This window comes from Phallusia mammillata, chromosome 7 (genome assembly GCF_965637545.1).
Source record: "Phallusia mammillata chromosome 7, kaPhaMamm4.hap1.1, whole genome shotgun sequence".
Taxonomy (NCBI): domain Eukaryota; kingdom Metazoa; phylum Chordata; class Ascidiacea; order Phlebobranchia; family Ascidiidae; genus Phallusia; species Phallusia mammillata.
The window spans coordinates 21960201-21986985 of NC_137258.1; the positions used below are offsets into that span (position 1 = coordinate 21960201).

At 37.8% G+C, this 26785-nt stretch overlaps 4 protein-coding genes across 7 annotated transcripts; 2 read left to right on the top strand and 2 right to left on the bottom strand.

Annotated features, from left to right (window-relative positions):
* Positions 1 to 216: 216 nt before the first annotated feature.
* On the top strand, positions 217 to 5017 carry LOC145239083 (CUB and zona pellucida-like domain-containing protein 1). Its single transcript, XM_080102368.1, has 9 exons — positions 217 to 340; positions 733 to 784; positions 852 to 1017; positions 1511 to 1671; positions 1788 to 1968; positions 2354 to 2424; positions 3174 to 3363; positions 3919 to 4036; positions 4696 to 5017. Exons 1-9 carry the CDS (start codon positions 217 to 219, stop codon positions 4761 to 4763), a joined length of 1131 nt encoding a protein of 376 aa, XP_079958494.1. The 3' UTR covers positions 4764 to 5017.
* A 3590-nt stretch (positions 5018 to 8607) lies between these two features.
* LOC145237948 (uncharacterized) lies at positions 8608 to 9709 on the bottom strand. Its single transcript, XM_080100951.1, has one exon. The coding sequence runs from the start codon at positions 9666 to 9668 to the stop codon at positions 9012 to 9014; it is 657 nt and encodes a 218-aa protein (XP_079957077.1). The 5' UTR covers positions 9669 to 9709; the 3' UTR covers positions 8608 to 9011.
* Positions 9710 to 11514: 1805 nt separating this feature from the next.
* On the bottom strand, positions 11515 to 22392 carry LOC145237946 (CUB and zona pellucida-like domain-containing protein 1). 3 transcript variants are annotated; one of them, XM_080100949.1, is made up of 13 exons: positions 22323 to 22392; positions 21821 to 21984; positions 17101 to 17251; positions 16365 to 16525; positions 15954 to 16113; positions 15480 to 15525; positions 15247 to 15412; positions 14791 to 14951; positions 13996 to 14176; positions 13415 to 13485; positions 12606 to 12795; positions 12083 to 12200; positions 11515 to 11850 (listed from the first exon to the last, which is right to left on the bottom strand). In XM_080100949.1, exons 1-13 carry the CDS (start codon positions 22375 to 22377, stop codon positions 11714 to 11716), a joined length of 1761 nt encoding a protein of 586 aa, XP_079957075.1. In that variant the 5' UTR covers positions 22378 to 22392; the 3' UTR covers positions 11515 to 11713. The 3 variants fall into 3 exon arrangements, 2 of the variants coding, with proteins under 2 accessions (XP_079957075.1, XP_079957076.1); XM_080100950.1 differs by lacking the exons at positions 21821 to 21984; positions 22323 to 22392 and adding an exon at positions 17506 to 17722; XR_013862053.1 differs by lacking the exons at positions 11515 to 11850; positions 12083 to 12200; positions 12606 to 12795; ... (7 more) ...; positions 21821 to 21984; positions 22323 to 22392 and adding exons at positions 17759 to 18436; positions 18520 to 21389 and having other exon boundaries at positions 17184 to 17251.
* A 963-nt stretch (positions 22393 to 23355) lies between these two features.
* Positions 23356 to 26764, top strand: LOC145239501 (uncharacterized). Of its 2 annotated transcripts, none has more exons than XM_080102829.1 (5): positions 23356 to 23458; positions 23542 to 23704; positions 25378 to 25524; positions 25734 to 25824; positions 25885 to 26764. In XM_080102829.1, exons 2-5 carry the CDS (start codon positions 23595 to 23597, stop codon positions 26740 to 26742), a joined length of 1206 nt encoding a protein of 401 aa, XP_079958955.1. In that variant the 5' UTR covers positions 23356 to 23458; positions 23542 to 23594; the 3' UTR covers positions 26743 to 26764. The 2 variants fall into 2 exon arrangements, with proteins under 2 accessions (XP_079958955.1, XP_079958956.1); XM_080102830.1 differs by having other exon boundaries at positions 23381 to 23401.
* Positions 26765 to 26785: the final 21 nt, after the last annotated feature.

Consider the following 26785-nt stretch of genomic DNA (forward strand, 5'->3'; position numbering starts at 1 on the left):
TTTTGTAGCCGACCAGAAAACAAGCCGTATAAGAGTACCATATCTCCATAAATGTACCAGCAAATAAAGGTATATGTTCTGTTTAGAAAAGGCTACAGACCACTAAACCAGCTGGTTTGGACCGATTGACTTAGAGTATATACTTGTGAAAACAGACAGCATCTGTAATTTCCGTTGTGGATTCGGCCCAGTGATCCAAATGCACCACATATAAGGATGGCCGGAGAACCTGGCCCTATTACATTAGAAACATCGGGCACCGGTTTTGAGTTAATTGTTACCACTGACGGTTCATCCGCGTTGTCAAATGTGGGAGGCTTTGTTGTCGCAATCTCGTCAGGTAAAATATTTTTATCCTTAGATTAAATTTTTTATCTACCCCTAAATTTACCCGCCAAGGCACAGCTACTTTCAACAAGCCTGCTTGCTTGCTTTAGCTTGCTTTTTCAAGACTGCTGACTCGGAATTAATAAAAACACTTACAACATTTATTATCTTCTGGCCATTGTCATGAATAGCTTATTCTAAGTTTGGCAAAATAATTAAAAATGGGACTTGAAAATCTTGGGAGAAACACTGTTTCTGCCCAAGGACTCTTTCACTATTTCGCATTTTTGGACATTTGCTATTTAATTACTTCAGTCAAGATTACGTCCAGTTTACTTTTATTGGGAACATGCATTAACACTTGCTTATACTTTATTACAAAATAAACAATTACTCTTCTTGCAGTTACCGATGAGGCTGCAACTAATATAGTTTGCCAAGAAGAAATAACTATCAGGTAAATGCTAAGTGTATAGAGAAGTTGAAAATATGTTCCATTAGCTTTCTATGTTTCAAACCCACAGCTTGGGCGATGCTGATTTGGCCTCTTTAACGTACGAAAGCGGAGACGTCCTTTACATCTCATCCACCCGACAAATTAACCTTCAAAGCATTCCAAGTAAATGCAAAGCTACGGGGGATTCCATCAACTTTAACTTTAATCTGACAGATTGTGATGCACAGTACGAGGTAAGAAGCAACTTTGGCGAATTTTTGCTAATTTCCTTGATACAAAAACACTTGATCGACCAAGACAGTGGTTGTTCACCTTTTTTGTCAAATTCCTTAGTTGGCAACACAAAACTTTTCTTCCAATAGCACAAGTATAGACAAAGCAAAATTTAAAATATGATTTAGAACTTTCGACGTCTTAATAAAAAAGGTTTTGTATAAATTGTAGGTTGCTTTAGGACAAACACAAATAACATACTTGGACGGTTTTTAATATCCTCTGTCAAGCTTAAAACTAAAGTATGCATTTTTAGCAAGAGATCCAAGCCGTTGTCTGAGAGTAAAACGTCAAAACGTTTCGACAGTTTTTATTGTCATCGTTAGGTAAAAACTTTCGAAACGTTGTAATGGTTTGCACTCAGATATTGGCTTGCATCTTCTTGCTGAGAATATTTGGAACCGCAAATTGTTACCAAGTAGGAATTTAATATGTGTTTTAATTTGACTATAGAATGTAGGCGACCAAGTAAATGTCGCCATGACCGTTTGGAACTTTAAGTCGATGGACAGATCAACGCACGTGCAACGTTACGTTTCGCACAGCATCGCGGTCACGTGTCAATTTAACGCGTCATACGACGTAATATCTGACGTCATCATGCCACAAATCCCGTAAGTTGTTTTTGTTTTATTAAAAATTAAAAGTTTTTATGTATTTTAAATACATTTAAAAACTACAAAGAAAATATGTAACCTAAACATATTTCAACATGTATTTTTTGTGTCAGAGAAAATGAACAATCCATTGACCCGGTATCTGGAGAATTTCAAATCTCACTCAACCTCTATAACAACGAATTTTTTAACGAATCTCTAGCAGCAAATGCAGAAATAATTGTACCCGATTACATTTTTGCTAAAGTCAATCTCGACGATATTCCTCCTGGAGTCAATGACTATATTGTTCAGGTGGGTTGAAAATACTGATGCACTGAAGTTTTCGGTTGGCTGAATCATTTGGAAAATTGCGATGTTTCAGTTTCAGGCCGAAGTTTTTTAATTCGCTGAAACTAAACTTTTAAAATGTGTTAATTTAATGTTTAAACTATCAATAACATCAATTTGAAACATCAATACTAAACTGATCGTAGTTGTAGAAAAACTAGCTAGGTATTGTGTTTTGTTCATAGTGCTTACGTGTTTTCAAAGTTGTTTTGTAATGTCATAAATAAATCCACCTTTATCAACAACATAAAGTGGAATACATACATCAGAAACAAAATTTTGGGCTCGGCCTACTGGTTTGGCCGGAATTATTTGGCCTTGACCTGATACAAATTTGCGTTTATTTTAGGCCGAGAATTGCTGGGCAACTCAAGTTGATAACTCAAGCGCCGAACCATCTTACTCAATAATAGAGGACGGGTAAGAGATTTTTTTAAGGTTTTGTTTGCTGTATACAAACATTTTTTTTTTAGTTTTTTTTTTTTAAAATTTTAGATTATCACATTGTATTCAACGCTTCTGTAGGTTTGGCCGAAAGTACATCACAATTCAGCTTACAAATAAAACCTTATTGAGTTATTTCGCTCGGTAAATTAGGTGAAAACAAGTGGGCGATTTGGTAAAAATAGGCGACATTCGCAACAAAACAATCCACTGGCCGGAAAAAAACGCGCATGGTTAAGAACGGCACGATTAGTGGTATAATCATGTAGCAGTCAACAAAATAATAACGTAACTGTTTAATCTTCCATTGTAGCGCTAACCATTTGCGCGCCAAGCGTTTCATAGAGCAATAAGCCTATTGCCTACACGTCACAATAGCTACTGACAGAAAACCGTTTCCGAATATCCTGCGCATGACCTATGTTCCAGAAATGTTAAGTCATATTGTTGAGCACATGCTGCAGTGCTGCGTTGCCTAAGAAACAGGACATACCGTTCACAGTTGGAGGGAGCTTGAAAACGCTCCGCAGCTATACCGTAAATTGTTTGTTAATTTTGTTGATCCAAAAGATTGTCTATAAACAGCTTAGAGGGGTCACGGTTTAAAACTGGATTTTATTCATGTAATTTTTTTCTCAACTTTATTTAGTGTTCGAAAATAGATTACTTCAAACATCTAATCATTTTTTTTAAACAGCTAACCAAAACTGTTTTGTCGTATGTAGGTGTACAGCGCCACTTAGCGGCGGTGAACCGAGTGATGCAAAAGAGTCCTTGCGAAACTATGAACCAAATTTCGCCACTTTTAAGTTACAAAGTTTCGTGTGGACAAACTTCACCAGCAACCAACAATCAATTTACATTCATTGTGACGTCACTATCTGCCAAAACTCTACTGGACAATGTCCTGGACAAGTTCGTAATACTTTACTTTTTTCAAATGTTTCGAGGACGATAGAGCTACTAAAACAGAAACTCACAGTACACACGGTTTGCTAAATACCGATGGAGGGCGTATTAAAAAACAAACTGGGATAGGGGTTAGGGATTAAAATTTGCTTGCGCCACCTACCGGAATTTAGCAAACCTGGGTGCATTGAGTTCTTGTTTTAGTAGTTTTACCTTTGAGGACTACTTTAAAGTACGCAATAACTACATTTAACGCATGCAGTTCATAAAATCCACATGCTTCAAAAGCAACTGATGCCAGTAATGCTTGTGAGAATATCAAGTCTAAAAAGGGTATCACAGATTGAATTACAGTGTTATTGCAATAAAAACCCTTGCTCCAACCTTATTGGCCCGAACTGTCAGGCTTTTCATGAGTTTCATTAGTCGATTTTTAGATTAGCCTAGTCGTGGGTACGAATCTCAGCGCAGGGGTGAATGTTACTGAGGGATAATAAGTAAAAAATTCACAATGAAGACATTTACAATTCTTTTATGTTTATATTATTGCGTATGTTTCAGATGTGCATGAAAAGAAGGAGGCGTGCTTTAGGACAAAATGAATTCCGACGTCTGTCTGTCGGTCCACTTCGTTTAGTTTCTGAACCAACAGAAGAACAAACAACTGTAGAAGGAAAACGTAAGAAAGCACAAGTGACTGCTGTTGTACATGCCCAAGCTCTAGACATAAATATAAGTTATATGATGACTGTTATTCGACGGATTTGTGAATTTAAATTTGAACGCTGCGTATGTTTCGCCAATCAACAGACGAAAAAGTTTGCAAGAGTTGAATAGGGTTTCAACCAAATAAGTATAAGTGTCAGTAATCTGAATCGAGTGTATGATAACATGTGCACCAAGTCTTTTCAAGAGTTTCATTATTTTGATCGCATTTGCATCTTCCAATCCCACATGAGAATGTTTGGTGACGGGATGATTCGGTATAACCAGTGCCGGATTAAGGGTCTGCTGGCCTGTAGGCACATTTTATAAGTGGCCCGAAAATCAGGGTTGCCAATTAAAAAATGAGAATTATCAGTGTTGCCAAATCATTGTCACAAAGATAAAGTGGCCTGGATTTTTGACTGGCCTGTAGGCACGTGCCTACTTTGCCTAATGGTTAATCCAGCACTGGGTATAACGCCTTCAAAGAGCCTGGCGTACTATAATTTTTACAAATAAGTGTGCCGTGATCGCTGGTCTGCATGAACACTTCGGGCTAATTCCATTAACTAAGCTCTTCTCAAGTGGTTTAATTAATTTAAAACAATTAAGTAGACGTATTTTTGTTTTTAGAAATGCTGAAGAATATGGATGAATCAGATAAAAAATCGACATGGTTTACATCATGGAAGTTTTGTTAATTGCTGTGTTAATTATCTTTTCTATTTTTATTCTACGCGGGTTGTTGACAAAAAAGAATCATTATAGAGAGAACAAACACCTAGTAACACCCTTACTTGAATAACGAAGAAACTTAACACCTTGGCAACATATATTCTGGTGTTACAATGCTGGATGATTATGAAACAATTTTTATCAGTGTCATGTGTTTTTACGTTTCATTTTGGTTGTAACTGATTTGCTATAATCTGGAAATAAATGCTGGAAAGTGGTATTCGTTTCAATTCCGTTGTATTTATGCTTCAACTCAACTCAATTCAATGTTTTATTTGTCCGCGTTGACATTTAAACAATTGCCATAAACGAAATAATAACGAAAGTAATAAATGCGCGACTGGGTCAGTGAGAGCCAAACATTGGCCACCGCGTCACTTGACCCGTTACTGTTTACTAAAACAGGAAAGGGGCGAAGGGTAATAAATGGACATGTGGAATGTGGATGTTGGAGCAGCAAAGAAAATGAAAAATGCCTTAAGCAATAAGGCAAAACACAAAATGCAATAACGAACATAGATAGTACCATAAACGAACATAGCAATATTACAGGAGACGAAACCAGAAGAGTCACATCCAACACCCACTTTAGAATGGGGCATATCTGTTTGACGTCTTTTTGAAGGTAGGCAAGCTTACATATTTAAGGTTGTCTGGTACAGTGTCCCACATTTTCGAACTAGCATAGAATATAGTGTATGAGGGTCTTTTAGTGGAAACGCGGTGTAAGAAGTACTGATCTCTAGATTAGGGTTGCCATACGTCCGGATTTTCCCTGACATGTCAGGGAATTTAGTGTTTAAATCTGCGTCAGGGAGAAATGTTAAAATGTACTCCAAAGTCAGGAATTTAAGGAAAAAATATATATATACTATGAAATTAATGTACCAACGGAGAAAGTTTCTAGTAATTAGCTACAACCGCTTCTATACCATGAAACTTAAAGAGGTAAACTGGCGCCGCGCAAGTTAACGCACAAAGTTACTGTTTCGTTTTGCATTGTGTGTGCGCGCGTAACAGTACCTGTTTGTTACTAGCTGTCTAACTCTAACAGTACCCGTTAAATACACAAATAAAAATCCGCGTTTCAAGAAAACACAGCATTCGATGCTACGTGGGAACGTGGGAAATTTCATTTGCTTTAATTAACTATGTACCTAATATGCAAGGAGGTAACTAACAACGAAAAGTCGAATGTCGTGAGACATAAAAACGTTTTTTCAGTGGCATTTCATTTCAAATTTAAAAAGATTTGGGGCTCCCGTTGTTAGTTTTTTTTGTGTGCTAAATTGGCCCGAATGGTTTTTAGAGTGGTAAAGGTTGGAGACCCCTGATATATGTGCTTATTGTTTCAAGGATAGTAAGAGTAGTGAGCTTAGCCTAATAAACTTAACTAAACGGAAGCCTACACAGAAAGTTAATTGATAAGGATCAGAGCACCGTATCTAACGTTTTCTCGTGTCGCTGTCCGTGTGACTTCCGAATATTCCAAATTTATTCCGGAATATTGGATCGCAAAAATGGTTAACGCAGCAGTTCTCAAACTGGGATCCGCAGTCCTTTAGGGCAGTGGTCGGCAACCACTGGTTCGCGGCCCTGTGCCGGTCCGTGAGGAGTGTGTTACCGGCCCGCATAAAACTTGCTCAAGGTTCACTTTGAATCAAAGTTGTAATAATTGTCATTAGTTTTCAGTACTGATTATTTGTGGTTTTTAAAGGCCGGTCCGTATCATAAAATTTGAGTTTCAAACCAGTCAGCAGTGCCGACCCCTACTTTAGGGTGTTTTGCAGGGACCGCAAAAAGGTGGAAGTAATTCTATATTTATATTTGGCGTCAGTTTGTGCAACTGAAGAAGTTTAAATCAAAGTGAAAGTGAGGATCGACCGTCTCCATTGCTAAACAATAGGCTTTATTGCATGACAACCAACAAAAATGCGCAATTGTTCGCGCACAATTGTAATGCTTTTGTCTTGTCTGTGATGTCAGATGTGGATCATTGTTATGCGCAACTTTGTATTGGCTAAAATCCTGCAATCAACTTTCGTTTTTCTGAAATACACCCGCAAGCCTTCGAAATAATGGCAACAGTTTAGAAAAAATAACGAAACTGTTTGAGAAAAACTGGGTTAACGCAACCGAGATAAATTTTGTCAGGGATTGTGTATCATAAAATATGGCAACCCCATGGTACAGTGTCCCACATTTTCGAACTAGCATAGAATATAGTGTATGAGGGTCTTTTAGTGGAAACGCGGTGTAAGAAGTACTGATCTCTAGATGCCAATCTGATGTTATGCTGGTGAATGTGCTGTATTGGTGTTAAAAAATAATGGAAATCTCGGGTAAAGCCATATTTTTGAAAAGAAGCACTAGTTTCACTAGCTCTGCAAAGTGAATGTCTTTTAACTTGATGATGTGTGTTTTTTTGTGCAAGGGTGTTGGTGAAGTGCGATATGGGCTGTGCGTAATAATTTTTAGGATCCTATTTTGTAGTGATATCATTGGCTTAACTAGCAAAGCCCCATGCTAGTATTCCATGAAGAAGGTGTGGATGCATCAATGAGTAGTATATGGCTCGAAGAGTTGTCAATTGCTATAAAAGGCGCCTTCCTTTCATTCAATGCTGATGTGATGTTGTATACCTCACTGGTGTCTATGGATGCAAATGAAAATGAATTGGAAGTAGGATAGGGAAATAACGATATTGGAGATTGTGGGGTGGATGGAATTTTACTTGCCATATTACTACCAACTGTGGAACAGTAATTGTTGAATGTGTTGGCTATTGATGTGGGATCTGTGATGTGTTGTGAGTTTTTAATAACTGTTGTTATGTTGTTGTGTTCAGTTTTTTTGTGTGATGTGATATTTTGAATTACCTTCCAGGTTTTCCTGGGATTATTTTTGTTCACTGTAAAAAATGTTTGTGTAGTAAATTTATTTTGATTTCTTTATGATGTTTTTAAGTGTTTTTACATAAATTTTGTAGGTTGTTGTAATGTTATTGTTGCTTGTATTGAATGTTTTTGTATATTTTGTTTTTGGTAGTGATTGAACTTAGAATATCCATTGTGATCCATTGTTTATGTTTAGTGATGTAATATATGGTGCATGTTTGTTTATTGTCCCTTTCAAAAGTGATATCATTTGTATTATTTTTCCTTCAAAAGGTAAAAATGGCACAATGTTTTCTTGAATTTGCAATATATCTTCACAGTAGTTTTTGGAGTTAAAGATTTGGTGGGTTCTGAATTTCTGGAATGTGGTTGCAGTTTTATGTGGGATGCCTTTGATGATAACAAATATTGAAAGATGATGAGATATGTCAAATTTAATTAAACCAGGTATGTGTTCTCTAGTATCATTATTTGTACATGTGGTCACTTGCAGATATTGTAAGTGAGAGAACTTTGTGAAAATAGGTTTAAGTAAGTGATGTTACATTTAGGCTTTCTATCATGTCTTTGTAGTTGTGGAATTGTATTTTGTCAGCATTGAGGTCAATATTAAAATCATGCAAACATGCATTTTTCCAGGTTTTTGTGAAATTCAGAAATGTTGTAGCTTGGATACCTGTAAATGACCCCTATTGTTGCACTTTTTGTGTCCTGAAGATTAATCCATATGTTTTCACATTTTGGCATTGTAATGGAGTATATGTGGGTAGTTGTGAATATAAGTAAATTTTGTACATACAGGCCTACCCCACAAGCATGGGTTTCAGAATCGTGGTGCACAAACCTGTAGCCAGATATGCTCATATTTGAAGAGATATGGTCATTAAGTTTGGTTCGGAATGGCAATGACATCTGGTTTTGTGTTGATGGTATTAATAAAATATTCTAAAAGATTATATATAGTTTTTTGATAAGCTCCTTTCATTAAAGTAAATCAACACAATATCATTGCGCTATTATTGTTTAACACAGTTTGATAGGATGAAATACTCGTTAATCGTATACAAACATTTTTGCCTCAGTTTTCAAAAACAAGACCCTTAAAACCTTTTTTACACTATGAGAATAATGACATCTTTGTTTAGCCCCTAAAACAATTTGGAATAATTTGGAATTTGGACCTTACTTTGCCTTCAGTGCTTTTCTGAAACTGATCAATGATGATCTTACTTTTGTAAGTAGTTGCATTTACATTACATCATTGGTGTCCAACATCAAATATGAAGTAAAGATAACACCCAAAGCAAATTTTATAACCTAGGCAACTTTTTTACACATTACCATTGCACTGGTGTGAATTTCGGACAAATTTAAATCTGGTTTACAACCTGTAATTGGGTCAACATATTCCGAATACTTGATTTCCCGAATCATTGAAAATCCGGCTTCTTTTAAAATCTTCTGGATATAAATGTTAACACCTGAACTTATAAGGTAGTCACATTCATTTTCCAGAGCAAAAGATTCAAACAATTCGTAAATTCTCATTTTCTTCCACAATCTTTGTCCATGATAATCAGGGTGGCAAGTATCCATGCACAAAAACATAAGTTTATTTGCTCCCAGTTTATCGAAAAGATCATTATGCAGACAATCATAAAATCTCATGTGTGCCTGTTGTTGAGGACAATCTTTTCCTATTGTGGTTGGATAATGGCAAGTTTCATTCTTCTTTTGCATTCTGGCCATATTTACACGAACTAATTTTCCTTTTGTGTCAAATACACCTAGTGAAACATTGTATTGAATGACTGTTTTTGCTCGTACTCTGGTGAAGTTACTTTCCATTTGCGCATTGAGTTTAAAAATTTGTGTCGCAATACATCTTGGAGAAAAATATGTTTCAATAAACTTGATAACGTCTGGTGAATCTTCTTCAGTAAGTTTTCTACATGTAAAATCAACAAATTTCATTTTTATCCTATTGCCTAAAGACTTGACACAAAATAAATTTATGTTTTCTATTGAAACAGTATGTAGTTTATTTGGTAAGGGTGCTTTTTTGGTACAGCTACTACAATATGATACTATGCTATATATTGCAACATTTCTAGTTAGCCTATTAAGACTGCAACATCTATATCAAGTTAAAAAAGATTAAGTTCAATTTTTTACTTAGTCAAGTGTGAATTCACTATAACACCTTTGGATCTATGTGAGCTAATTTCAGCTTAAACCTAAGTTGAACTCTTTTAGCTGGGCAATACCTCTAATACATACACCCACTCACACACCAACCTCTAACTTTAATAAATAAGTTGCGATATAACACACACATGGCAAAAATGGCAGACTATCTGATTGCACACATAATCTGACAACAATCCTAAATATTAACAACATATCTAAGATTATACAAACACAGGGCTTCAACAAAGGTCTAGTAAAATTGTTAAGACTTTGCTTCAGTCTTAATGCAATCAATCCCAACCCTGAACATAAAACACCTGCCTCAACGCAGCCAAGGCGAGGCGCTAATATGCCTCTCCCAGCTAGATTTCTCTTTTACACTCTAAAAAGAAAATACATGCAAAAAAGTTTCGAGAAAATATACATCAATCATTCATTTTTGAAATACATGATTCTAGTTTGTTTAACAACTACAAGTCTAAACGTTTTTGTCACAATCTGAGCTATTGCTAAAGAACATGACAACATGTCTTCTGTTGGCAAAACACACAGCGTGCAATTCGAAACGTGATCACATTTCAATGGAAACGGAAATTAGTCTTTGCCCGTGTTGCCATCACGCCACTTGATCCATTTACATAAATTTCGCTTGTCCAAACCCGCGCTAAAAGATTTGTGACTTCCAGCACTGTGGCTTCAACAATACCACCATTTTTTGGTCTGCTAAACGCTTTTTTCTTTCATTTCTCTCCATCTCGGAGCGACAGTGCCTTGCCTCGAATTGTTTGGGCAACGCCCTCAGCACTATCCGAATTGAACTGCTGGTTGGAGATCATATACTTTAAAAACGGAAGATTTGAGAAGATTATCACATTGAATATCATATGATTCATATCGAGTAAGAATATAGTGACTGCAGTTTCGCAGTGCATGCGGCAAGAAGAAGAAATGCACGTGGCAAGAAGCTGTTCGTTTGGCAAGAACGGGCGTGTAAAAAACGACGAAGAAGAAGCGTCGAAAATCAGACTAAATATCGACGCAGTTTTTCATGTCAAATTTGGGTTTAGTGTACAAGGTTTCGGCTCCAAAAAAACTGACAATTTTCACGTCAAAGCAACGTTCAGCCTTGTACGCTCAAATTAAATCGGTTTTGACGTCTTTTAAAATGGTATTTTTTATTAAAATGTACAAGTTGAATATGACGTACACCTGTCTGCTCGGAAAACTTGCAAAAAGTGACGAAGTCATGTACCCTGAAATAGTTACATGAAGAAGAATAAATGTTTAGCGGTAAATCTTTGTCTAATTCAGTTGTTCTTAACCTTTTTGGTGTGTCTTGTTGTGTAAAGAGGCCTTTAAGGGTCCTGGAATCGAAAACTTATGCAAAAACGTTTCAATGCTATTATCGATACCGAATAATCGTCCCTTTATCGCAGCATATAGGCTGCACAATCAACTATGCCAAACATTAATAGCGAGAAACAGCGATATAAGTTTGGTTTGTATTATGATTCACAGGGAATCACAGCAATGTAACTGTTACTTTTCACATTTTGCCGATTTCACTAATCAGTTATTTCAATTGCAACCTCACCTTTCCGAATCATCAATAGGCCGCGAATGAAGAGAATAATAATTTACACAGTTTATTTCCAGATTATGACAAATCGGTTACAACCAAACTGAAACGAAAAAACAACAACATAGCACTAGAATAATTTGAAAAATGTTGTATGGTTATGACCAAGCATGTTAACACTTGAATACTTTTCCAAGGTGTTAAGTTTCTTCATTATTCAAGTAAGGGTGTTACTAGGTGTTTGTTCTCTTTACAATGATGCTTGTTTGTCAACAAACCCGCGTACAATAAAAATAGAAAAGACAATTAACACAGCGATTAACAAGACTTCCATGATGTAAACCATGTCGATGTTATCCTTCGATTCATCCACATCGTTCAGCATTTCTAAACACAAAAATACGTTTACGTTAATTATTTGGGAAAACATCCATCGAATTAGTTAAGATAAACAAAAATTCATAACTGGCATCGGCCCTGAAGGGTTCATGCAGACCAGTGATCGCTGCACACTCATATAAAAATCATAGTACGACAGGCTTATTGAAGGCGTACACCGAATGATCCGGTTACGCCCAGAGCTTGACATGTATAACAGCAGTCACTTGTGCTTTCTTACGTTTTCCTTCTGCAGTTGTTCGTTCTTCTGTTAGTTCAGAAACTAAACGAAGTGGACCGACAGACAGACGTTGGAATTCGTTTTGTCCTAAAGCATTCCTCTTTCTCTTCGTGCACATCTAAAACATACGCAATAATATAAACATAACAAAAAAATAACATAACAAATTACCTCAGTGTGAATTTTTTACTTATTATCCTTCAGTAAAATTTGACCCCTGCGATTCATACCTACGACTGGCCTACTAAAAAGCGAGTAATGAAACTCATGAAAATTCCGCCTATTTGGGCCAATAAGGTTGGGGTAGGGTTTTTAATTGCAATAACACTGTAATTCAATTTATGATACCCTTTCAGGCTTGATATTCTAACGTTACTGACATCAATTGCTTTTGAAGCATAAGCATTGCATTGATTGCTTATGTTGACAGCGTAGACTTTGTGAACTACATATGTTAAACGGGGATATTGAACATTTGAAAATTGTCTTTAAAACATTTGAAATAATGTAAAGTATTACGAACTTGTCCTGGACACTGTCCAGTAGAGTTTTGGCAGATAGTGACGTCACAATGGATGTAAATTGATTGTTGGTTGCTAGTGAAGTTTGTCCACACAAAACTTTTCAACCTAAAAGTGGCGAAATTCGGTTTGTAGTTCCGCAAGGCCTCTTTTGCATCACTTGGTTCACCGCCGCTAAGTGGCGCTGTGCACCTAAATACAACAAAAAAGTTTTTGGTTAGCTGTTTGACAAAGTGATCTATTTTCGAAAAATAAAAAGATAAAGTTAAGAAAAAAAATAATATGAAAGAAATCCATTTTTACACTGTGACCCCTTCTTTATGGACAATCTTTGGAATCAACGAATTAACAAACGATTTACGGTGTGGCTGCTGGGCGTTTTCTAGCGCCCTCCAACTGAACGGAATGTCGTTTTTCTCAGGCAACGCAGCACTGCAGCATGTGTAACACTGTAACATGACTCAACATTTCTGGGTAGGGTATTCGGAAATAGTTGTCTTTCAGTAACTATTGTGACGTGTAGACAATAGGCTTTGCTCTATGAAACGCGTGTCGCGCGAAACGTTATAGCGCTATAATGCAATAATAAACAGTTGCAATATTATTTCGTTCACTGCTACCCCGTTAATCCACTAATGGTGCCGTTTTCATCTATGTGCGTTTTTTTCGGCCAGTGGATTGTTTTGTTACAACGTTGTCGCCTATTTCTCCTAGCGGGCCAATACAATTAGAATGTGATAATCTAAAATTTTAACAAAACAAAACTAGAGGTTCAAAGTTTGTTTATAGAAGCTGAACAAACTAATCTTACCCGTCCTCTACTATTGAGTAAGATGGTTCGGCGCTTGAGTTATCAGCTTGAGTTGCCCAGCAATTCTCGGCCTAAAATACACGAAAATTTGTATCAAGTTAATTGAATATATTTTGCCTGGCGTTATAAACTTACATGTCACCATCCAAATTAAGTTTGAAATGTTAAAAAATGCTTTTTTAACATTTTAACAAGTGATGCACTGAACCTGCGTCAAAAGGTTGGACCAAAACCAAATATTTGTCCACAAGGGGCCAAACCAGCAGAAGGACCCCAAAATTTTCTTTGTTATGGATGTATTCTACTTTATGTAGTTGATAAAGGTGGATTTATTTATGACATTTTAAAACTACTTTAAAGACACGTAAGCTCTAAGAACAAAACACCTAAAACTTCTGTTTTTTCTACAACTAATGATCAGTTTAGTAATGATGTTTTAAATGGGTGATACTGATGGTTTCGACATTAATTCAACACATTGCAAAAGTTTGGCCTGAAACTAAAACATCGCCAAAACGGCCAAATCAGCCCAATCGTTTCGGCCAACCGAAAACTTCTGTGCATCAGTAATTTCAACCCACCTGAACAACATAGTCATTGACTCCAGGAGGAATATGGTCGAGATTGACTTTAGCAAAAATGCAATCAGGTACAATTACTTCTGCGTTTGCTGCTAAAGATTCGTTAAAAAATTCGTTGTCATAGAGGTTGAGTGAGATTTGAAATTCTCCAGTTTCAGATTGCATGGTTTGTTCATTTTCTCTAACACAAAAAAATACATGATAAAATATGTTTAGGCTACATATTTAAAAAAAAAACTGTGGAAAAGTTACATTAAGAAGTAACAAAAATAAAAAAGAGATCTAGCTGGTTATGTATGTGTACAAAAGAGCTTATAGCACTCTTTGTCAATAAACCTAGAGAATACATCCGCCTTCGCCCATATTTTCATGGTACGCCAGGCCTAAACTAAACGCGTAATACAGAACAAGTCGGTTACCGAGCATACCCATATGGCAAGGCGAAACGCAGAAAAATGTAGCCAGCGGTGTGTGGACTCGAACCCACTACACGAGTCTTTCTAGGACTCGCTCTCTACCAATTGAGCTACACAGGCTCGGTGCTGGTGAACCCGTCGAAAGTCAAATTACAAGCATAGTTTGCCCGAGCCGGAACAAAACCCGAAGTATATATATACTTTTTATACAACCGAACCCTAATCCCTAAACACAGTATAAAGTTTACCTGAACCAATATGACAAGCGGTTCGACTCCTTTGGTAATAAGTGGCCAAATGAATGGTGACATATGTTATCAATTTATTTAAAATACAAAAAAACAACTTTTTAGTATTTAATAAAACAAAAACAACTTACGGGATTTGTGGCATGATGACGTCAGATGTTACGTCGTATGACGCGTTAAAGTGACACGTGACCGCGATGCTGTGCGAAACGTAACGTTGCACATGCGTTGATCTGTCCATCGACTTAAAGTTCCAAACGGTCATGGTGACATTTACTTGGCCACCTACGTTCTATGGTCAAATTAAAATACAAAGTAAATGTCAAATTTTTAGGGTGGACAAAGAAAATGTGAAAAATGGCGGTTTGAAAAAGTTGCGTTATTTCATATTTGGTCAAGAAAACGTGCATTAAACCTATTCAAATTTACACACATGTTAGTTTGTTATGCGACGTTGATCCTTCCAAACTAATTTGTGTGAAAAACCAACTCATGTGCTCACTGCACCTCACGCGGCGGACGGAGTCTCCGATAAGTTTGCGATCGGCGCAAGATCTTAGAAGAGTTAAAGGATTTGAAGAACTTGCCTCATACTGCGCCTCACAATCTGTCAGATTAAAGTTAAAGTTGATGGAATCCCCGGTAGCTTTGCATTTACTTGGAATGCTTTGGAGGTTAACTTGTCGGGTGGATGAGATGTAAAGGATATCTCCGTTCTCGTACGTTAAAGAGGCCAGATCAGCATCGCCGAAGCTGCAGATTTGAAACACAGAAAGCTAATGGAACATAGTTTTAACTTCTCAACACTTTTTGCACTTACCTAATAGTTACTTCTTCTTGGCAGACTACATTAGTAGGTGTGGCCCCTGCAGCAAAAGTAATTTTTGCAGTAAAATATAAGAGTGATAACGTAGGCTATTCTACCGACAAATCCAGCAAAATGAATGCAATTATCGACGTATTCTTTAATATCAAAACTAGAATAAAATTTGGTACCTGGCGTGACACATTGTTTCTCAAAAGCTTTTTATGTCTCGAACTATTTTTGCCTATAAGTAAATTAGTATAGCTGTTAATGACAATAATAATAATAATAAGATGACAACTGTTCATGAGTGTCGTGAGGTGGTCAGGGGTCGAGTCACGAAAATCTTTCACGACATCATTTATGACTGCGTACTTCGAGGTAAGAAACACTGCGCTAATGCGTTTAGGTTTTTTGAAAGTAAAAGTGTCCCAACAGAAAAACTTAGGGGCAGATAAAATATATGTTCAAGCAATAAAATTCATTTACCCAGCGTAATTGCGACATCAAAACTCCCTTCAGGCGGCAACTGGGCCAAATTGTCACTAGTAACAATCAACTCAAAACCGGTACCCGATGTTTCAAACGTGATCGGACCGGGTTCTCCAGTCAATCTTAAATGAGGTGCATTTGGATCACTTGGCCGAATCTGAAAAAAAGTTACAAACATTGTCTCTTTGCGGTAATATGCACATACAAGTCGGTACCGTAACGCAGTGATCAACAACCAATTTGTCGATGGATCGACAATTTGCGGCTTTATGGTATAATGAATCGTTTTGTGCGACTTGTTCGTGAGTGGCTTAAAAAATAGCACAATAAAAATCATAACTGCTTATTTCATCTTGGACTGTGGCTCACTGGAGAAAAATAATAAATTGTTTTTTATCGCAAACTCACCCAAACAAAATCTCCCATGGAAGATATGTTGAACGATGAGAAATCAAATATAAACGTGTTGGCTTGTGCACTGGAAAATTCATGCACGCAATATCTGAATACACCAGCTTCCAAAGTCATGGTGGTAGGCAATGTCAAAGGAGCGTTTGTGCCACAACTCCCTGAAATGTTGGAAATATGTAACTGGTGCCCGATGCTATTTGAATAAGGTTCTGACTTTGCTTATTAAAGCAAAATGCACTCATTTTGTTTAAGTTTCTATAGAACTTAATAGTAAAGAGTAAGACTAAATATTCAGTAAAGATCATCAAGAGAATATGAATATGTGGTCAGAAAACTATGATGTTTAAAGTTTACCAATTGTTCTTCGAAGGTTGAGTTGAGTTTATTTGGCTTGGTGAAAGAAAATATAGCGACACGATGGCACTAAAACATTCGCCAATCCGGAAATAGCTGCGCTGCAATATTAAAACGTTATGGAGCGCGAAACTGTGGATGCCACAATTGGTGGATGATGGCTGAACGCGCAGCAGCTACATCGTATTATAAAGCGTTGTGTGACGGGAACTCGCAAGAAATTGAGATGGGCGCATTGTAAGCAAACACGACTGGGGGTGGAACAATGGTGGAACCAGTCGAAGTGACCTAAGGTGATGGTGGTTCATTACATCTGATTTTGTCTGTAAACGTTTATGGTGACTAATTCACGTAGTAGGCAAAAATGATAGATACACACCATGCGCAGCAATGACCCGAAGAAGTCCAGTGTTGCTGAGCTGACAATCGAAGTACATGGCGGTGTCTGGAGTTGCCAAAGGTCCAGTCTTTACCCCATCGCCAGTGTAACGGCCCAGTAGCTCACCAGACGTATCATCACCTGCATACACCTTTAGCAGAAAAATGAACGTTTTAGCTGAAACATAAAGTTACAGTCGAAGGCGGGATGACACATGTTAGATGCTAAATGTGGACACAAATGTCAACGAGTGTGAATAGCAAGTTTCTTAAAATAGTTTTGTTTGGCCAATAACCACTAGTTAAGCTTCTGTTAGCACCCGAGTACCAATGGTTTGTCCCAACCAAAATAGATTGATGCCATAGGGTACAAAACTAGCGCTTAACATATAATGTAATTTTTTACCACAACACGACTGTGGCCTCCAAACTTGTTTTGGTCCACCTTAACTGTCGGGTCTATGGAAATTCAGATCCGTTTTGTATTCTTTTATTCTTTATCACACATTATATCGAACATGAATCCAAATTCAAGTACAAAGATGTAATTACATAACGGGTCAGATTTCCTTAAAAATGTGACCGTTGGTGCTCAATCCTATATATATATATGAATCAATGAAAAGTAACACGTTAATGATTTGACAGAGTCTACTTACAGATTCCGCACAACTGCAGATCTCGCATCACACAACTTAACACACCAATGTAGAGCGCACAGTGTAAAGCGCAACAGAACTGCCACGAAACAAGGCGCGCTGATTACACGCACGCTTTCAGCACGGAGACAGGTGTGCCAAAGGCAATAAATCGTCTGTTTGTGAACCAAAGCAACACTGGCCGTAACATACCGGCCCCAAAATTTAGAGCATCAGCGACGAATTTTTACAACATTTAAGGACAGTGTTCACCAACACAATAAAACACAGCGCGATGAAATCGGTTCAATGCGAAAGGACAAGCCGCGTTGACAACATTTGGAAAAACACGTGCACACTGCGTCATGCGTCCAATTAGCAGCATCATACTACAGGACAAGTATTTGAAACTTTATAGAACGAGAACTATAACGCATCGTGTAATGCTTAAATTACACCGCAGTTTACTAAGGGACGCAATTTTCGAATGTTTTGTATGAGAGAAGAATTGGCCAGCAGGGCAAATTCAGTAACCTCTTTGATACCGAGACCACCTCTTCCATTTCCAGCTCTTCCTGAAAAATCGCCTGGCATGCCACTTTTTAAAACTCCAGTGTCTTCCTCCAACTGTTCCTCGATTGTATGGCAACCCCTTGATTTGTAACGCTTGCTTGTCCCCAACAGAATTCGAAACTTCTCCTGGACATTTGTCACTTTTAAAGTCTTGATCGTAGGTATGCTGAAAGATTTTATAGAGCTGTGCGTTTATTCACAAAGTTCACCTTATTGTCCGTTTCATTTTCTTTTTGAGCTTCATGCCCCACCAAAGTCCACCCTAGGCCTGTGTAGATAGCGTTCGGCTGTCCTTCTCCACCGCGTCGCATCTCCCGCACTAAGTGAGCCTCCTGGCTACCGGCCCCAATGAGTATCTCCACTTTTTTATCGGCCAAATCCGGAAAACACAAGCCGTTTAGATGAGAATGTCGCTTAACATCCCCAGGGGTAGGAATGCTGTCCAGCAGTTTTGGAAGGGTGTTGACCGTAAGTACCTTTGTAATACGAATCGGGTTGTGCTCTTTAATACCTTGCACCGAAATCTCCACTTCGTGACCCTGCCGAAGCTCGCTTCCGCCAAATCCGGTGATTTTTCGACAGACTGGTCGCCCTTTGAGATTTAATCTATCCCTTAAATTAGTTGTGCAAAGGGTAACATCAGAACCTTCATCTAATAAAGCGTACGTGCTTACTGCACTTTTCGGATCTTTTCCCCAGACATAAACAGGGACGACTTTCAAACGCACTAAGTCCGCAGGTGAGGAAGATATTGTGGCCACAAGAGTGTGAGATGTGATCGGTTCTGCTGCAGTTGGTTTCGCAACTGGTTGTATCGGGCTTCGCTTCTCACGATGCAACATGGTGTGATGTGGCAATTTGCAGCGTTTGCACCTTTGATCACAAATGCAGGCGTGGGCCATATGGTGAGGCGAAAAGCAATTAAAACAAAGTCGGTTAGCCTTCACCAACAACCAACGATCATATTCGTTTTTCTTCGTAAAATCAGAACATACCCAAAGAGGGTGAAATTTCTTGCAAACGACGCAAGGCTGTGGAGCTATCTTGTCAGCTGTGGTGGGAATGGTTGGCAAAGACTCACTCTCTACTGATTCTGTGGAGTCTTGTACCGAAAAAACCCTATGCTCTCCCTTCTTCCGAGACATTTCAAACATTTCCTTTGGTTTTCCCAATGCGATAGACTGAGCGAACATGTTATTGCTCTCTTCTACTTTGTCAGTCACAAACGAAGCCAAGTCGGAAAAAGTGACATGACCTGCAGTCTTATACAAACTGTCTGCCACTGTCACAAACTTCGTCTGTAAGTGAAATGGAAGTTTCTTGAATATATCCACCAAAGTTTGATTGCAATCTAATTCATGTTCACAATTCCATGCTCGGAAAGCTATGAGTGCGTGGTTCATTTTATGTGCTAGTTTTTTTAGTCCCTCTCGGTCGCCAGCTTTGATGGCAGAACCTTTCACTATATCTTTAACATGGGCATCTACCACCAGGTCCATTCGACCAAAGTTTTTTCGCAACGTCTCTTGCGCTTGTAGAAGACCTAAAGAAGCCGGCTTAACAAACAGACATGCCCTGATAGCATCACGTGCTTCACCCTTACACATGTTTATTAGATAACGCAACTGGTCACATGGGTCAGAAAATTGTCTGACTACAGTCTCATGAAAGTACTGCATGAATTCAAAATATTCTAGAGGATCTCCGTTAAACGTCAGCAAATCGGTCTGATGCAACGAAAACCCACGTAACAGGTTCTTTGTTTCTTCCGCTAAGTCTACAACAGCCTTTGCATAATTAGTCGTGTTGCAATCAGAAGAGAGCTCACCTCCAGAATTTTCTCTGTTCGTTGACGCCGGCCCCATAGACGGATTCTCGGCAGATTTAAACGCGTTGGCATAACACGGGTGAGATACATGTGATCTAGCTGTTGGGAAAAATGGGGAATCAAATGGACACGCAGCCTCAGATGCATTCGAATATATCGGCGCATGCGTAGGTACAAACGAAACATTTTCCTTTGATGACTGCGGTACCGGCGCCACTGAACCAACTGACAGGTCGTATACCTGATTGGATGGAGCCCCAATTTGCCATTCTGTGTTTAGGCCTACCTTCGACGACTGGAACCAAGGCCCTGGGACATCATGGTTGTTTGAGGTGTTAAATCCCAATTCTTCGGCTTCAATCATATCCAGTTCATTTTCTTGTTTTCTGCGAGACAGCTCTATCTTAGTGTCAAGAATTCTCTTCTGGTGATTATTCTCAGCTTCAATCAATAGTGCTGCCGCCTCTTCCTCTGCTACTCTTTTCAGTTTTTCTGCTTTATCTTTGGCAATTCGCAGCTCTAGCTCTGAGGCTCGCATTTTGATCCGAGCCTGTTCTTCAGCATAATAAAGCAAAGTTTGGGTACGGCGCAAACTTCTTACAGAAGATGAATGACTGACCAACGATGACTGTTCAGAAGATTTTCCACTATTCGATCCAATGTCTGCAGAGGTCAACTCAAGAAAATTTCTGTATGTCAGATTAATGTCTCGCCACCTCAACTCAAGCAAATGGGTCTTTGCGACAGCTTCCAGTTTTGCTGCGTTATCCGATGGGGGCAAAGATGCCTCGAATTCCTTGCAGCTCTTAATACATTTGTCAAAGGCCTTGTCTATTAGTCCCTTAGCTTTGGTGACCTCCTTGTGTGCAGTCAGATCATCACTTAATTCTTTAAATTTCTTTTCCAATTTCGTGACTTCCCCAATCAACTCACTTCTTGAATGCTTGAGCGTGATTAAATTTTGACTGGGACCTTGCTCTTCTTCCAAAGCCAATACCATAGAATCATTTACTCCCGATAGCGACATATTCCACGAAGCACCAATGTTTGTAGATGATTTTTAAGGAAATAATGTGGCCTCCAAACTTGTTTTGGTCCACCTTAACTGTCGGGTCTATGGAAATTCAGATCCGTTTTGTATTCTTTTATTCTTTATCACACATTATATCGAACATGAATCCAAATTCAAGTACAAAGATGCAATTACATAACGGGTCAGATTTCCTTAAAAATGTGACCGTTGGTGCTCAAAATCCTGAATCAATGAAAAGTAACACGTTAATGATTTGACAGAGTCTACTTACAGATTCCGCACAACTGCAGATCTCGCATCACACAACTTAACACACCAATGTAGAGCGCACAGTGTAAAGCGCAACAGAACTGCCACGAAACAAGGCGCGCTGATTACACGCACGCTTTCAGCACGGAGACAGGTGTGCCAAAGGCAATAAATCGTCTGTTTGTGAACCAAAGCAACACTGGCCGTAACAACGACATTGTCTCAACAAGAACCAAAAAGCCACTTTTATCTTTTGACATTTTTTAATGCAGTATTAAACCAAGTTTCAATTAGTTATTAGCATTTTTGGGCAAATTGCATTTGTATTACTAAGTTACAACAATTTCTAAATACCATTACAAGTTTTTTTAGAGTACTTAATGTTATGAGCAATGCTTACATCGCAGAAGTCATTCTCAGCGATTGTACCAGAAGCCAATACTGTATAAATGGGTTGCGGTGACGATGTGGTGTATAAATATCTCAAGTTGAAAGAATTGCATGAAGCTTGAATGTCGATATCTATAGATATAGCACTAAGAGTGCCTCGATTACATGGCTGACCTAAAAAGTTACAAAGCAAGTTTAAACTGGCATTTAACAAAATAAAGTGTTGAAGCTATAAACAGTTAAAACGTAAACAACCTTAAAATTATTTTCGGACATAGATTTTATGCCAAAATTTCAGACATGTCAGGGCGGACGTCTTGTTACACTACTCTAAGATCGCTTTGGCGGACCACCGTAGGACCGCAGACACAAGTTTAAAAACCGCTGTTGTAGGCTCTGAGTTGCCTATATTCTTGTATTATAACAATATTCGTGTGAAACTCATACATAAAACTTTAACAGTGGTCCTTCAACAGAAACAAAAGATTTTTGTTGTGTTGATATGTACTTACTTTCATTCACCATCAGTAGGACAAACGCAAAAGAAAATAAGATATGCATTCCCATGTTCTTCTGCTGTCGATAATAAAAGTACTTTTAGTTACTACCTCAAATGAAACGCTACCTATCTCTATGCGCCGAACAGAACCATTTAACATCAAAGCAGCAAATCAAATAGACCACCGTAATTGTTTCCTCATAGCGTTAATTTATTCACGAACACATTTCCTTAACAAGCCATAGAAAATATGTTATAGACGGGTGCGTTTGTCATTACGGCATACACCTTGTTACCCAGCTGTGCTTATTTCGAATAGTAGCTTACGGTGTTTAAAGGAACAAAATACAGCCAGTGGTGGGATTCATTTTTTTGTCAGCCGGTTCTATCACAAAAGTCATATTTTTCAGCCGGTTCTGTTACAAAATCCTTTGACAGTAACGAGTAATGCTAACCGGTTCGCTGATCTCATAAAATTTTATGAGACGGTTCTATAGAATCGGTGCAAACCGGCTGAATTCCACAACTGATTACAGCTTGTTGTCACTTTGTACCCTACATTGAAAGCCAAAATTTTACCATACAAATCTTTTACAAATTCCGCCTCATAACGCATGATAAAACAACAAATCTGCAACGCGTCAAGATCCACTAAATTCGAGGTTTAATATTGGGTTAGCCAATAACTAGTTGGCTAAAAAGCTAATCAAAAGAGGCGATATTTCTTTTTTGACAGGATATAATGTTGACGGGTAAAAATGAAGTACCCAACCAATCAAATAAACATCAAAGAAAGCTTGACAAAGGAGTACAATGAGATATTTAACAGCCATCTTTAGTTCAGCAGCGTTTTAGTTTCATCGCCGCAATTTTATCTCGCAATTATTTTGTTGCACTTTGTTGCTGCAGTTTTGTTGCAATTAACAACCATCCTTCAGTCATTTTTGTTGCAAAACAGTTTAGTTTTTACGTGAAAATTTGTAGATATTAAATTTTGAAAATTTGTAGATATAAGTAAAAGTTTCATCAGACGCACGTCACTTTGACGTCTCCCTCATCGGAAATAGTCATGGAGGGGAAAAACAAAAAAAAGTAAACTTAAAAACAAAGAAACTTTTTTTGTATTTGGCAGCTTCGAAATTGTTATCGGTAATTACCAGTGTTGTATATACTGTTGGAAATAAAGTGGTTAAAGTAAAAGAAAATACTGTAAATTATCTTCTGCATTGCAGGAATTCTTATTGGAGTTGAACGACGTTGCCAAAACAGTTTGTAGCACATTTAAATGAATCAAGAGAAAAAGGAAATTGTTGGCACGATTACAAATCTGAAAGATAGTTTGTTCTGGTACAATGCTTGTTCAAAATGTTTCACAAAGATTCTTGAGAATGGAAGGTATTTTACAAACATGTTGCAATACTGAACAATTGTCAAAATGTTCCTTTAAAACTTTAGGTGGTAATGGGGTGCATCTAAGATATACAGCAACTAGTGTTCCTCTATTTTTCGACTTATTTATTTCTTGAGAAGCAAGAAATTGAAAATTCATTTCTCGAGAGTCTTAAAATTTTTATTTCAGCCGATTTTCTAACAAAAACAAACAAAAAATTCTGACTGTACGCTTTTTTGCTTCTAGAAGCGATCGCAAGTAGTGATTCGATAGCAAACCTGCAAAAAACAAAGTGACTGTGAAAGGTCTAACGCAACTAAGCAGTCTACTGCCTGGAAAAGGTGAAAGTTTAGCGGCAACGCATGTTAAAAACGGCTGTTTTGGGGGCAAAAGAAGAAAGTATTTTGCCCAGTACGATCTAGGGGGAAGTTGAAACAAAAAAAATGCAATAAGAGGTGTTACATTTAATTTTTATTTATTTCTTGAAAATCAAGACTCAATTTTTACAAAATTTCTTGAGAAGAAAGTATGGAAGTAACGCTTGGCGCACCGTTTTAACACATAACGTACGTTAATATAGCTTGATGTACATTATGGCACCTTAATATTGCTTTGTGCGCATTTATATCGCTTGATGCACCTTTATGCCATTTGGCACACATTTATATCGCTAGGTAAAGGTGCACCCATAGGCGTCGATTTTTTAATTATTTGCAAAATTTTAGGGGAGACCTTTCCATGTTTTGGAAACATCCATCAGCCGTTCAAACCTACAATCTTAGGAACACAATGCAGTTGCGTTAACTGCTCCGTTGTCCTGGCGAGCGCACGATCTAAATTATGACCCTTATTCGGTTAAACCAGGGGTCACTAAACATTTTACACTGCGGGCCAGATAACTTTAATAACGATTCGCGCGAGCCGCATAGTTAACATGTTCTAGCGCCGTCTTTCCATACTTGGCCCACGATGCGATTTTCATAGGTGGGCCAAAATATGGTCTTTCTACAATCCCATTTAAAATCTGGTGATCCGACTGTTAAATTGTATAGTTAGCATCAACTAACGAGCAATGCTCATATATTACGTCACAAGTAACAAAAGAATGCAATTGTTCGCGCACAATTAACACTTGTAGTCTCGTCTGTGATGTAACAAATTGGTTGTGGTCTATTTTGGGCGTTGTAATCCTATGAATCCAAAAAAATGTGGGCCGTAGTTTGGTGACCCCTGGGTTAAACAAACGAAACAAAGTTTGCAGATATAGCAAACTTCCGCACAGACAGATAGTGAAGTTGCCACAGGAATTAAGTAAACATTGTTCAAGATGTTCATTTACATTGTATGTGACGATTTTTAAACAACTCAACATTAAACTGGCAACGTCTTATTCGAGGGTTGCTTGCGTTTTGGCTGCAAAAATGCCTATAATATTTGTTTGACTAGTCATTCCTGCAGTTAACATAAAGCAAATATAAGATACTTGAACAACCAGCCAGTACTGGGAATAAAACAATCACATAACAATGCCGATTGTTACTGCAACCATTGTTATGTTGCGTAACAAACCACGAGACACTTGCGTTTGTCATTGATTGTGACCTTCAATCTTACAAACAGCCGGTTTCAACTACTTTACGGCAACTACTTTCACAACTTTAACATTGAGTTTTTTTAGTGGATGTTTAAAGTGTGGAAACTTCATTAGCATTTTGAGATATCGAATATGTTTTGACGTCGACACGGTTGTTGGACTTTTACACATAACAGTGTTTGGGGAACCATTGAATAAATGTTATGGAATTGAAGCTCCCAAATTTATTCAGTAAGTTAAATTTATTGGTTCAATTTAAGGAAGCCTTTAAGGTTTAAATTTGATGTGTTGTTTTTATGCTACCCCACAATAAACTATATAAAATTGTATCACTGATGATGGCATGAGCATTTGCTGAGACCCATTTTTCACTTTTTGCATCTGTTGGGGCCGTTATTTTTATTTTTAAATAAAAGTGTATTTCTTATCCATGAGTTTAGAAGGAACAAGCTTGATGAAGAGACCATCTTTCTGATCACTAAAGCCATAGAAAAGTGTTTCATTGGTCACACAATGGTTTTCTTGATTAAGGTATCCTTTTGCATTTCAAATTCATCCAAACACTTTCCTTGAGTTCAAACGTTTTTTAAGACAAACTCTGATGAGCTTACAATGGAAACCACCCATGTTGCTGAAGATCTTTATTATGTAAATGGCTGTGGAAGACACCAAACTGTGCTAGGGTATTTTGAGGAGCTTCTCTACTTTGGTGAAAGTAATTTTCACAACATGAAAAGTGGTCATGTGGATTGTAGAACTACAAATATATTCTCACTTAATAATGAGCCAAAATCTCACACAAAAGAGAATGAACCTTGTGGTATTAGCAGCAGGCATCAGAAATCACTTTCAGACAGCTTTTTGTTCATGCAAGACTCAATGAATATTAGTCTAATGAACAAACAAAACTGGTCTGGATCTTTTACAGACATGAACCCTGCATCACTAAATCCATCATTACCATATGATATCAGAAGTGAAACTATGTCGTCCAAGGAAAAACAAACACCTAGTAGCTGTGAATTACTAGATAATGTGACTCTGCCTTTAGTGCCATCGCTCAGGACATCACCTAGTGATCAATGTGACTGCGTAGACACTGTGAAGGGTTGTTACTGTAATAGTTTAAAAAATGAGTGTAATTTGAATTCTGATAGCCTTGTTCATGAGTCAAGCCACTGTGAGATGGATACTTCTAAAGTAAACCATAATATTCCTGTGGGAAAGGAATCAAACTTGAGCGATGTAAGGTCAATTGATGAACCTTCTCAACAGTTTTTAAAGCAGTTGAAAAACCCTAAAAGTTTTAGCACACCCAAACAAAACCTTTTAGGCAGGAAGAAAAACTTTTATAATCATGTCAATTCCCCTGAAATGTTTAAAAATTTGTCCACTGACTTTCCAACATCAAATGTTGCTGACTGTTCCCTTGATTTGTTTTCATCGTGAATACATCATAAACAAAAAAAGGTCTCATCTATTATGGTAATAC